Source organism: Henckelia pumila, chromosome 3, assembly GCF_033568475.1.
Source record: "Henckelia pumila isolate YLH828 chromosome 3, ASM3356847v2, whole genome shotgun sequence".
In the NCBI taxonomy this organism is placed as follows: Eukaryota; Viridiplantae; Streptophyta; class Magnoliopsida; order Lamiales; family Gesneriaceae; genus Henckelia; species Henckelia pumila.
Window position 1 is genome coordinate 60,609,092 of NC_133122.1, and position 12,761 is coordinate 60,621,852.

At 35.6% G+C, this 12,761-nt stretch overlaps 3 protein-coding genes across 3 annotated transcripts; 2 read left to right on the plus strand and 1 right to left on the minus strand.

The window, feature by feature from the left end:
* Positions 1-263: 263 nt before the first annotated feature.
* LOC140890418 (uncharacterized) lies at positions 264-5,012 on the plus strand. The gene is made up of 13 exons (XM_073298185.1): positions 264-468; positions 608-745; positions 890-971; positions 1,215-1,291; positions 1,970-2,076; positions 2,744-2,873; positions 3,284-3,400; positions 3,514-3,605; positions 3,953-4,019; positions 4,097-4,175; positions 4,262-4,353; positions 4,453-4,596; positions 4,669-5,012. The coding sequence occupies exons 1-13, from the start codon at positions 289-291 to the stop codon at positions 4,807-4,809; spliced, it is 1,446 nt and encodes a 481-aa protein (XP_073154286.1). The 5' UTR covers positions 264-288; the 3' UTR covers positions 4,810-5,012.
* Positions 5,013-5,673: 661 nt separating this feature from the next.
* Positions 5,674-9,265, minus strand: LOC140890732 (protein FAR1-RELATED SEQUENCE 11-like). The gene is made up of 5 exons (XM_073298746.1): positions 9,114-9,265; positions 8,817-8,909; positions 7,353-8,347; positions 6,804-7,247; positions 5,674-6,733 (listed from the first exon to the last, which is right to left on the minus strand). Exons 3-5 carry the CDS (start codon positions 8,319-8,321, stop codon positions 5,894-5,896), a joined length of 2,253 nt encoding a protein of 750 aa, XP_073154847.1. The 5' UTR covers positions 8,322-8,347; positions 8,817-8,909; positions 9,114-9,265; the 3' UTR covers positions 5,674-5,893.
* A 3,058-nt stretch (positions 9,266-12,323) lies between these two features.
* Positions 12,324-12,674, plus strand: LOC140888833 (uncharacterized). The gene has a single exon (XM_073296536.1). It carries the CDS (start codon positions 12,324-12,326, stop codon positions 12,672-12,674), a length of 351 nt encoding a protein of 116 aa, XP_073152637.1.
* The last annotated feature ends 87 nt before the right edge of the window (positions 12,675-12,761 follow it).

A 12,761-nucleotide genomic window follows, 5' to 3' on the forward strand; every position in this document is an offset into this window, starting at 1 on the left:
AATGATATTTGTATTATAGTTAATTTCTTATTTATAACCATAATGTAATTTTGTGGAGTAAAATAACTATAATTTAATTGACTTATTTCTCATGTATATAAATTACAAAAATATTTTAAAAATTTAGAGTTCATATTTTTAAAGATTTTTGGAATATTTCAAAAGGAGTATAATTTAGGAAATTAGAAAAAGCTCCTCATATGTGTATTATTTAATTTAATTTAATTTTTTTAAAAAAAAAAATTTAATAAGTGTCTTAGCTAAATTTTTGCCGGAGAATACTAAGACATGACATCAGTTTTGGTGGTGGCGGTTGGCGGCGGCGATGATCATCGCCTGCCGCTACTCCAGCACGTCCAGACGGATTATTCTATTCCACTGCCAGCGGAGGAGCTGCCACCAAGTAATCCGGCTGATTCAAAACAACGTCTCGTCTCTCTCGATGTTTTTAGAGGCCTCACCGTCGCTGTACGCCTCCGTTAAATCTAAATATTCGACGATTGATCATTTCGAAGTTTCTTGAGAAATTTCTGTTCTTTGTATGATTCGGCGTTCTTTTATTTTCCTTTGTTTGGTTGCTTATGTTTACGATGCTTTTTTTTAATAGCTGATGATTTTAGTTGACGATGCTGGAAAAGCGTTTCCACCTATAAATCACGCGCCGTGGTTCGGGGTTACGCTTGCTGACTTTGTGATGCCATTTTTCCTCTTCGTAGTCGGTGTTTCTGTGAGTCTCGTGTTTAAGGTATGCATAATTAAAAAAAATGGCATAAATTTTGTTGTTGCTGAAGTCTGTGAAGTTTGGTCGATTAGTTTTTGGTGGGTGAATCGGTGCAGCTTGCATAAACTGAGGTGCTAATTAGAAAAGCTTTTTTGTTTTGTTATGCAGAAAGTAACAAATAGATCAGCAGCCACAAAGAAAGTGATTATACGGACTGTATGGCTCTTTCTGCTAGGAGTGATTCTTCAAGGTCTCAAATTTATCGATTTTAGCAATTTCTGTTAAAAATGTCTAGAATCTGATTGAAGTCCATCGAAACAATGAGTTGCTTGATTCGGCAAGTGGTGGTCTAGTATAAATGGATTGTGAAATTTGCAACTGATGCATTCTCTTTTTCTTCTTTGATGGAGATGAGGTTTATTTATCAAAGGGCAAGTCCTTAATTTTGACTTCTTATAACACCTCCTACTCTTAAACTCAATCTTGTGCTTAGGTGGGTATTTTCATGGACGCGGCCATCTAACTTATGGGGTTGATGTGGGGAAAATACGCTTGATGGGAGTGCTGCAGGTAAACAACTTGCATTTTTTTCCATGTGCTGATGTCATGATGACCTATGTTGCATGAATACGGGTACGGGTATCGGATACGATACGGATACGGCGATACCGAAAATTTTGAAAATATAGTACACGATATGGTTAGGATACGGCTATTATTAAAAAATATATAAATACTAAATATATACACATATATAAATTTAAGAAGAAAAAGAAAAATGTACCCGAAAACGTACCCAATAATTTTTTCATTTATTTATTAAATAGTCCTAAAAAATTTATTATTTTTCAATTTAACCCTTGAAACTTTTAATTATTTGCAATTTAGTCCAAAACGTACCCGAAAACATACCCAAACCGTACCCATGCCGTACCCGATCGGTCAAACTTGAAAAAGGTCAACGACACGGGTTTTGCCGTATCCAACACTCGTATCCGTGTGTCGGACCCGTGTCGTACCTGTACCCGTACCCGATACTCCGGAATTTTTTTTTTTTGAAGTACCCGTGCTACATACATGATCATACATGATTCCAAGGGAAAATGTGGTCGACAAGCTTTAGAGGCTCCCTTTATCTTCCAACAGATAAACTGGCTCAGAGTAGACAGTTGTGGAAAATGTGAATTTATGTTTAATTTTGCTGTATGGTTCTTTCATACAAATGTTTCAAAACCTTTTCTTTTTCAGAGGATTGCTATTGGATATCTATTGGCTTCAATTCTGGAGATCTGGCTAGTTAAGAATGCTGTGGTCGATTCGGCAGTAACATTTATGGAGAGATACTCTTTCCAGATGTGAGTATGTTCATGTTTGTTAATATTGCTGGTGATGTAAATTTCAGAGATGAGAATCTGAGATAATATAAGATAAAGTGTTAGAACCAACAGAGTGGTCTCTAGGAGGATAGACATTAATCATTTTGGCAGTAGAAGAAAATCAAGATGATTTAGCAGGTGAACTTACTTTGATTGGAAATTCCATTTTTCTATCTAACTTTTAATTTATTAACCTGAATCTAGTTAAGAAAAAAATATGTTCTCATGGTAATCAAGCATTTATCTCCTCTGATGTAATCTTGTGACCTCCACTATTTTCCAGTAGAATTAGAAAACCGGGATGTGTCGATGAGGTTTGGCTCTTTGAGACCACTGGTCAATGATTAAAATATTTATTTTGTTCATTGCATTGTGTTAATTTATGAAGTTATTTGCAATAATAGGGATTTTTCCGTAGTACTCTAGGTCATTCTGATGTTGAATTAAGTTCAAGTAATGACTTGTGTCTGTTAGCTTCACTATAAGAAGAAGAGAAACTTGGATGCTTTTAAGCACTTTCTTTCCTACTGTGTGATGAGGCTAACCAATTTCATGTCATATGTGGAGAAAGTAATTAGATTTGTTGTGTTTTCACTTTTCAGTTTCTCGTGTTGTCTGTTCCTATCTGCTCATTTCTAATATGCAGGGGGGCTGCCATTTTATTAGGCTTGTTGTACATGCTTTTGTTGTATGGCCTTTATGTTCCGAACTGGACCTTTGATATGTCAGGACTCAGCATCAACTCACTGACATCACCTGGATCTAAGACTCCAACTGTAAGTCAAAACGTGTCATTTTGTTTTAGATTAATATCTTTGGGGAATTTTTTTGTCTTTGTTTCATGAAACAGGAGGAAATATACCCCACTTTATTCACAACAAGGGCTATAGTACCTCATTCTTTAGTGCAGTGAATACCGTGACAAGTTAACATTCATACTGAAAATAGTTTCTGAAGAGATAAAACTTGCTGCCAATGGTTATCTGAAGACTCGGATTTTTGTGCTTCATGCGTGGTTATCTCCTAGACACATGTTTTTTAAGTCCATCGTGACTAGGCAGCCACTACAAAATCAAGTTGTTTCATTTTTCCTCTCCTACATGTCTTTCCTTCTAACTTCATCACTCCAATTTGTTTTTCCAGGTTGTTTACAATATAATTACAGCTTCTACCCTTCTTTTCTCAGGTTCAATGTGGATTAAGGGGCAGTCTCAAACCTCCTTGCAATGCAGTTGGCTTGATTGATCGAATTCTTCTTGGTGAACAACATCTTTATCAACGTCCTGTTTATAGAAGAACAAAGGTTGTGACATGCTTCTTTTCCATTTGAGTTTCCTTTACCGTCCTGGAATTCCTCCAAGCTTTCACCTCTTAATATTATAATAATAATGTTTGTATTTATCTACTTCTCAACAGGAATGCAGTGTCAACTCGCCAGATTATGGTCCTCTGCCACCAAATTCACCTGCATGGTGCTTGGCTCCATTTGATCCTGAGGGCATTTTAAGGTAAGTAGTAGACTTTTCTCACTTTCCAGGTTGATATCCTCGAACAAAATCAGAATATCCATCATAACTGTTGTTTTGGGCAAGAGATCCAAGACTTAAAAACAGGGTACATTTGAGTTTAATTGGCTTTATTTCAGTTTTATCTGCAAGTTTATCTGTAAATTAGCAGAACATCCATTTGGACTCTTTTCTATTACCTTTTAAAGTAAACTTATGCAAAAGAACAGGGAGTTCCATTTTTACAAAATTTGTGCTATTCGTTCCATTTTGAGTTGAAAATAAGCTATTTTTTTATTCTCTAACTCTGCGTCTAAAGAACTGACTGTTACTCTATGCATTCATCACAGCTCATTGATGGCTGCGATTACATGTTTTGTTGGACTGCATTATGGGCATATTATTGTCCATTTTAAGGTAACATGCACTTCTGATTGGCTAAGAGTTTGTGATTTGCCTTATTTCTTATTTTTCCATCTTATATTTCAATGCAGGGACAGATGCAGAGGATGATCATATGGTCAATATCATCCCTCCTCCTCCTGATCTTCGGTTTTCTTGTAAGGTTTCTCGGTATGTTGCATTTTCAGGGATGCTTTTACATTTATTTCTCCTATCACGATCTGTGCGCTCAGGATTGGTATTCTTGATGTTTGCAGGTGTTCCTTTTTCTAAACCTCTGTACACCTTAAGCTATATGTTCACCACAGCAGGAGCCTCTGGCTTTCTTTTCGCTGTTATTTACTTTATCGTGAGTTTATGATTTGAAAGCAATTCATCTAGTTATCACATTATTGTTGCATATCTTATTATTTTCTGTGTCCCCGTTCATTTCTAACTATTGGTGCAGGTTGACTTCAAAGGTATCAAGAAGCCAACTGTAATATTCCAGTGGATGGGCCTGAATGCTCTGATCATCTATGCTTTGGCTGCGTGCGACATTTTTCCAGCAGTTCTGCAAGGATTTTACTTGCGTTCACCTGAAACAAACCTGGTACCTGCGTTGATTTGTTTTTGTTTTTTGTGCCTCTGTTTTGCCAACAGTTAGTATTTTCATGTCTTGTAGGTTGACTTCTCTGAAAGGGTGTTGCAAACACTGTTCCATTCAAATAAGTGGGGTACACTAGTCTTCGTCATTCTTGAGATCTTATTCTGGGGCGCCGTTGCTGGTTTCCTCCATTGGAAACGCATTTATATAAAACTTTGAAGTTTTTGATCTGATGCTATTTTACTAATTGTGGACGGCATTATGGATCCAGTCCTCTAGCTCAGTCTTTGTACCGAATGAATGGCAGTCAGATCAAGAAAATTTCCGAAAATGTCTTATATCTCAGCTAGGTGTATCAATTGATTCTTCACACAATATACTTGGTTGCAGCTGGAATATAGTTTCTGCAGGCATTAATTCAAGCTCTTCCACATCGGTTGTCTGTCTGTGTCACGTTGTCGCTTGTAAATATCTGGAGAACTTTGTTTTTCATGTTTCCAGCATGTAAAGTATATGAAATTGGAAGAGTTTAGTAGAAACCACCTGTATCTATGTAGGTTTAGCAGCAAAGAATCCAAGAGTTGGAAATTTCAATAGGAAATACATTTGTCCACATACAACAGCATCGTATTTATGCATGTACACCGAAATCCAAGTGTTTTTTTACTCACTCTGCAGGGTGCAGTGTTGTTCCCAAGATAAATGGATCGATTTCAACACCTCGAATTTTTGAGAATTTTTCTTCATGTTTGAGTATTGGTGTGTGCAAAATGGCTATGAAGAGCGTTGAAAAAATTGTGCACCTGCCCAACAAAACTTTGCTACAAAATTATTTCATCCCCACCTTTTCTAACCCGCTACGCCTGATTCCGGAACTCACAATTTCCCCCCAAACACCCTAGATTGATCACAACTATATAAATCCCCCGCCCAACTAAATAAGACTTTGCTACCTATGGAAGCACGAACTCTTTCTGGGAAAAGCATTTTGCACTCAGCCCAAGCCATCCTCCGAGAGTTCAGCTTAATCTCTATGATGTATCCCACTGAATTTTATCTGACAACAGAAGTTCCGGCATCATAAAATGCAAAATGCATGATCCATTCATTAAATTTTGTAATTATGTACACATTTCACTCAAATGCAGCTACATTTTTAAGGAGAAAAAAATTAGTTTCTCCCTTGGAGCACAATGACAACAATTTCCAGCCAACAGCTGCTGTGTTTCGAAAGCTATTACGGTATGAACGTCGGACAATCAGATTCAGTACATTCTTCCCAACCTCAATTTCAAGACGCAACCTACATAAATCCTGGCCCAACTCCATTTAAATCATCGTTTCCCAAAATGGGGCAATTCCCGACTTCATGCCCATATTGTCCACTACAAGGGACAGGGTAACGCCTTCTCTTTATGTACATATCCAGTTCATCTCTCGGTTTTCTCTCTTTCCACCCAGTAAAAGCAAGAGATTCATGAGAATTCCCATTGAAACTTTGAGAGATACTATCAGAATCTTCAACTTCAGCAAGAATGAGGGAATCAGATGGGCTGTTATATGCAATGTCATCATCACCAGCTGCTGCAGCTGGAAACTGTTTAACCCGGGCCAGAACCAAACTGATATGATCACAAGCAACATCAAGACGGTCCTCTGTCTTGATTGACTCGGAAATTAGTGACGAAATCATCGACTGCAGTAACTGTGCCTTGGTCGAAGAATTGTGGACAGATTCAGTAGATGATGAGTCACGCCATCGTAGAGGTAGATACTGGTCCGGAATACGGAAGCAATTGCTAGTTGATAGAACACGAAGAACATGCCTACAGAGGATACCTGAAAACTCAAAATGACGGCATGTACAGCTTATGAGCTCGTCATGTGGAACCCATAGTACCTTGCACCCTCCATCGACCTCTGTATGGTGTCTCACGATGAAACAACTTTGATCCACCAACATGGTTGCATATTGTGGTGCTAATACTAGTTCCTCCTGTAGTTTGCAGAAGGCATATGGTGTAAAGATGGTAGCAACATGTGACTCGATTGGAGACCCTGTTTTGAGATACACTTGTGGTACTTTTGGTTGGATCTTTGATTTAGAACCGATTTGGTCTCTAGGGTCTAACACCAAGGCCACCTGTGGAAAATAATGAATTTGTAACTTATACTTATGGATCAAAACATTATGCAAGAAAAGAGGAGCTCACCTGCTCTACAAAATTATCTGGTGCAGATTGTGCGCTTAAAAATCGTTGGATATAGGAGTTTATCAGCTCCGACTTGAATGTACTTGACATTCCAGCGAAAAAATATGATCTTAAAAAAGGTAAAGCCCAGTACGCACGAAGTGCATACAAGCTGACAATATGCTTGTTTCCATGCAGCCCATATGTATGAATCATCTTTCTCCATCCAACCTCAAATTCCTGAACTTCATGTAAATTATACAGCTGGTGGAATTCTGATTTCCAGTTATCATATTGAGATCCAAGCATAACTGAAAACCAATCAGAAAACTTAGAAGTGATATGCCAAATGGAAAAGCATTGTTTAGTAGCTGACATTTCCATAGCAAGTGCTTGTTTAAGCCAAGTGTTTTGATCGGTCAAAATTGTTGCAGGAGCTTTTCCATTCATGAAATCCAAGAATGCCTGCAACACAGCCAAAAGAATGGAAATGAGAAAGGATTTCCTCAAAAATTTAGAGCTTCCATAGATAAAATGAAAATGCAAAAAAAAAAAAAAAAAAAAACTTACCTTCAGTCCCCAGGAGAATGACTGTGCATTTTCATCTCGAAGAAGCATGCAGCCAAATAAACAATATGTTCCATTATTATCCACTCCAATAAAAATCCCAAGAAGCATGTCAAAAGCATCCACACGATGGGTTGTATCCAAAACCACAACATCTCCAAAAACCTCATACAATTTAATGGATGAAGAATATGACCACGCAATGTGCTCTAACCTGTGGTTAGCATCAATTCTATAGTTGTATTTAAAATTCGGGTCCCTATCTTTCTTCATCTTGCACATTGTGAGAAGGTCAATCGGGTCATTATCTCTGTCCACATTTCTAAATGACTGCAGCAAATTTCGAACATCAATCTCAGAGAACGGTAAACATCCTAGCTTGATACCTTTTTCTAGCTCCATTAACCTGAGCATTTGTCGCACCGACATTCCAGCCTTTGCATACATGCAAATACGACTCTTATCATCAGAGGTCATCTTGCAATAGAGGGGAAGTAGCTGCATCTCATTCGACTTCACAAGTTCATGATTGTGAATATTACTAAAACCAGTGACACGCCATTCTGGGACATCAAAATCAGCCCTTTTAACAATCCTCATATATGCTTGGCAGCCACAGCGTGACGATTTCCTATTCCTCTGTAGCTTCAGATCTGCAGTTGGTTTTATCTGTGGGTAACCACCACGGTGGCAGGTAAAATCCCTTCGGGTTATTCCCCTGCCTACACCATCTTTACCACGTGTCCGGTGGCGTCTAATCGAAAAACCACATTGTTTAGCAAAACTACAATAAAATTCATACGCAGCATCCTGGGATACAAATCTCTGTCCAATGAATGGCAATAGGTTTACAGATGTTTGTTGTGACAAAATTGTGTCTTCTGGCATTTCCTCTATAGTGCCATTATCGTCTGGAGATGACTCTGATCCATTTTCAGAAGTTTCCTTCAATGTATTCATTTGCTCGGGCATTTTATTCTGCCAAGACTAATCAATACCTGGAAATGCAACTCTGTGTGAATATAAATCAAAATGATATCTAAGCCCATACTGAAGATGTCCCGGTCAAAATGCAACGATGTATGACAAGCAAAAAGAAAATATCCACATATCATCCAAATACAGTACAAGAAGACAGGGATGCAGAGGTACAAAAGTTAAACAAAACAACTGCAACAGACATACAATGAAGTTTTCGCAGTATCCGCTGCTGATGATCCTAGCAAAGACAATACTGTACCTCAAAAAATTATCACAATAAAGAATATCGACAGTTGCTGATGTTTCAAGAGGAATTCAATGAAAAGAACCACATAAAGAAGATCACCACCAACAAAGTACATGGCGAACTTATCAGTTATCATGATACACAAATTTCTTCGCATTGCATGAAACAGTAGCACTTTGAATCGATCAAACACCCGCAAAATCATGCTATAAATGAATAATGCGATAGTTAAATATTACCAGCTAAAATTTGTTAACCGCGAGCATCCCAGATGCTTCTGCATGTTGAATAATCCTCGAAAAAGTCATCATAGCATGGTTCGATTGGAACATCTGAAAATCAAATCAAAACAGCGGAAAAGTTATGAATCAACACAGTTGAAGAAAATTAACAAGAAATGTGAATCGGTAATGAGTTTTAGCTCCAGAAAGGTGATTCAAAACGAGTATCAAATAATTAGCGCCGAAAAAAATTGCGTTCGCGGGAATTGGTAGAGTTGGAAAGAATGAAGAGAAAATATACAGAATTAAGCTTACCTGATATTGGAGCAACTAGCAGAAGCCCCGGAATTTTCAAAAAATGGAGGAAATTTAAGGGAAAATCAGAAGGGCGGGGAAGATCTGTCAGAGGTACAGTGCGCATCCATGGAGGATGATAATCATGCTTGGAGTAGGAGGAGCTATCGTGCGCCTTGGGCTGAAATGTGTTGGCATGTGTATATATTCCTAAATTTTAGCCGTCGGATCTTGGTGATGATTATCTGTCCGGGCTCATATTGGGCCCGTGCCGGCATCAGAAAGATACTGGGCCTACTTATTTATGGTCCATTTTGATTTCAATAATTCATATTACTCAAAGAAATATCAACCATTAATAAAATTTTGATTAATTATAATGTGGTTTAATCCGAATATATGACATCTAAAATCAAATTAGTTCTAACACAAAACTTACGGGGAATTTAATTTTGATCGTAAATCGAACGGAAATTTCATGCTTTTCTATTGGTGGACGAGACAACTGAAAAAAGTGGACTTTACATGGTGTACACGTATTTGCGTATGTAAAATAATAATTACAATGTATATGAATTTTGATGCTTAACAGGTTAGATAATTAGAAAAAAAAAAAGAGAACTGAAATTGGCAAAGATTGTTATTGGAGATGTGGAGATAATGAGTAAGAAACATAGATAAAACAAAAAATTGAAAAAAAGGATAATCCGAATATATGACATCTAAAATCAAATTAGTTCTAACACAAAACTTACGAGGAATTTAATTTTGATCGTAAATCGAACGGAAATTTCATGTTTTTCTATTGGTGGACGAGACAACTGAAAAAAGTGGACTTTACATGTATTGTAAATATTAGCAACGGTGTACACGTATTTGCGTGTGTAAAATAATAATTATAATGTATATGAATTTTGATGTTTAACAGGTTAGGTAATTAGAAAAAAAAAATTGAAATTGGCAAAGATTGTTATTGGAGATGTGGGGATAATGAGTAAGAAACATAGAGAAAACAAAAAATTGAAAATAAGGATATTTTGGGTATATTAAAAAATAGACCATGACACCAACTTAGTTATTCTAATATTTCTACATTTAATAAATAGTAAAAGATATAATATTAGATGAATATTAGAAGTTATAATATCTTTAGAGTAACATCTTATTTCTCGAATCTAGCGTTCGGGTATAGGATGTCTAAGATACTAAATTATTACAATAACAAAAATAAAATAGATTCAAAAACAAATTTCTTGAATATATGAGTGTTATATGCTAATGAAAATTGAAATAGAACTTTTTACAATGATGATTGTGAATAAAAATGATCGAGATTTGAAGATTTGCTAAATGAAATATATGTTTAAACATCACCAAAATCTAAATATTTTTATTTTGTGAGGAACTATGTAAAGATTTGATTAACTAAAATGTTGGATAGTTCTATGCTAAAAGCAAGTAAGATTTTACTATTCTTCACATAGACATGGGATGAAAAAAATTAAAATATAATAAGTAATATTTTCTTATATATAAAGTATTTGTCTCTTAGACACCATTTTTTTAACCAAAATTGACCTTATGTGATATAGATATTAATTTTTTGTTTTATTTTGTTTATTTATATTTAGATATTTCAAATTACAGTTTAGTCTCTCGATAATTTTTACAACTATGATATTACTCTTATTTGAACATAAATCAAATTAGTTACAAAAATATTATGTTGTGTGCATCAATACATTAATATTAATAAAATGTAGGTTTGACATTCTTGTTATGGTAATTAAGAAATATATTCTGACTTGGAATGTATTAAAAAAAATTCATATTACACGCAAGATAATGTTAATGTTTTTTTGAATTTAAGATGACTTCGGATTGAAAGACTCCAACAGCTTTATATGCGATCATAGCAACAAAAAAAATTATATGACAAACGTTGTATTTAAGAAAGTTTTTAAAATTTATAAGATAATTTTTTTGTTTTTTAATCATACGATATATAATTCATTTACTACATTTTATTTTAATTATTTATTTAAATACTTTAATTACTAATTTTTATCGTTAATTATATAAAATAACAAATACTAGTATTTATAAAATGTAGGTTTGACATTCTTGTTATGGTAATTAAGGAATATATTCTGACTTGGAATGTATTAAAAAATTTGATTGATTTTTTATTTTTTCCAAATTCCAACCAAACAAAACAAATATATAAATAAAATAAACTAAATTTGATTTCTAAAAATTTCCAAATCCATGTCAAATCCAAATCCAAATTCAAATTTATTTGGTTTTTTTCTAGGGTTCATTTCAACCTACCTATACAGGCATTACCCTCATGATAGATCTAAGGGTTCTCATTTATCAATACACGTGGGGTCTACTAAAAAATAATGGATCCCACATTTATTGATAAATGTCCACCGTTAGATCTACCTTAAGGCAATGCTGTGCAACATAATTATTTTTGAAATTGCACGACTTGTTATTGGAATAGATTAAAATCCACTCGAATTTTGTTCATTCAAATTCCAAACAAATTTAAAAATTTGAAATTGATGCATTTGAAATCCATCTTCTCAAATTCACCCAATCTAGCACAGCCTCAATATAAGTTAAATCAGTTTTTCAAATACATTTCGTACGCTCAATTTGTCCTTGTGTTTGAAAATTGACTATTTCAAATTTTCAAGTTGTCTAGGTTTTATAACAACATATTAAATGTGTTGTTTATTTTATACATTATCCGATGTATAGATTGTATTATATGTATTGCTGAGATATGGTGCGATTTGGCAACTCTAAAATAAGATATATTTACATAAGTTTTCTTGTATGAAGAAGGCAACTATATTCCTAGAAAGTTAAATTTTTTAATGTCCCACTTGCAATACATTTTGGTTTGAAAAGGTAAATATGCTGACCAAGTGTGCATTTTGATTCTCTCCCATACTAATGGACCTTTTCTTGCATGTTTCGTACCACATTGAAATCATTAAACTAACAGTTCAAATTTCTTGTCCATATATTTTTTTCATCACCCACATGCATACTTCCTTCGACGGTATCTATAAAATCATCTAACAACATATGTCAACTCCGATCATTTTGTTAGCCAAGAATACAAAACCATAACAGCTCTGAATCCCCGGGGAAAATTCGCGCCTGGACTTATAGGGCAATGCCCACCCTGTAGCATCGATCTTCCCCTCCAATATAATGGACGGAAGCAGACGAAGTTTTCCAGATGTTGACACTGGGAACAAGCTTCAAATAGTTCGTCGAATAAACAACAATAACAACGGTGGTGGTCACCAGATTTACGCGAGGAGTTGGTCTCCGGCATCAACCGATTCTCCACCACACTTTCCGGCAGAGACCGAACCAAATGATCAGCTGGATGCTGCGGCAGCGCCGAATCCCTGGAGGTTTTGGGACCCGGACACCATGCGGCGGAATCGGATAGTTAAGTATAAAGGGTATGGTATTGCAGGTAGAGTGAAGGCTTCAATCAGAAACGGGGTTGGTTGGATCAAGAAAAAGTGCTCTCAAACCAGCAATGGTTACTGAAGTATTGTGTCTTTGAATTACGCATGGATAGTATTGTGGACAAGCACAATGACCAAATCAAGGGTCAGTTTTACTTTTATTGTTGCA

Coding starts and splice junctions, on each gene's coding strand:
- LOC140890732 (XM_073298746.1), bottom strand. CDS start 8,321: ATGCCCGAGCAAATGAATACATTGAAGGAAACTTCTGAAAATGGATCA. Junction 7,248..7,352: donor CATTCTCCTGGGGACTGAAG/GTAAGTTTTTTT, acceptor GCTGTGTTGCAG/GCATTCTTGGATTTCATGAA. Junction 6,734..6,803: donor CAGATAATTTTGTAGAGCAG/GTGAGCTCCTCT, acceptor TATTTTCCACAG/GTGGCCTTGGTGTTAGACCC.
- LOC140888833 (XM_073296536.1), top strand. CDS start 12,324: ATGGACGGAAGCAGACGAAGTTTTCCAGATGTTGACACTGGGAACAAG.
- LOC140890418 (XM_073298185.1), top strand. CDS start 289: ATGACATCAGTTTTGGTGGTGGCGGTTGGCGGCGGCGATGATCATCGC. Junction 2,077..2,743: donor GAGAGATACTCTTTCCAGAT/GTGAGTATGTTC, acceptor TCTAATATGCAG/GGGGGCTGCCATTTTATTAG. Junction 4,354..4,452: donor TCGCTGTTATTTACTTTATC/GTGAGTTTATGA, acceptor CTATTGGTGCAG/GTTGACTTCAAAGGTATCAA.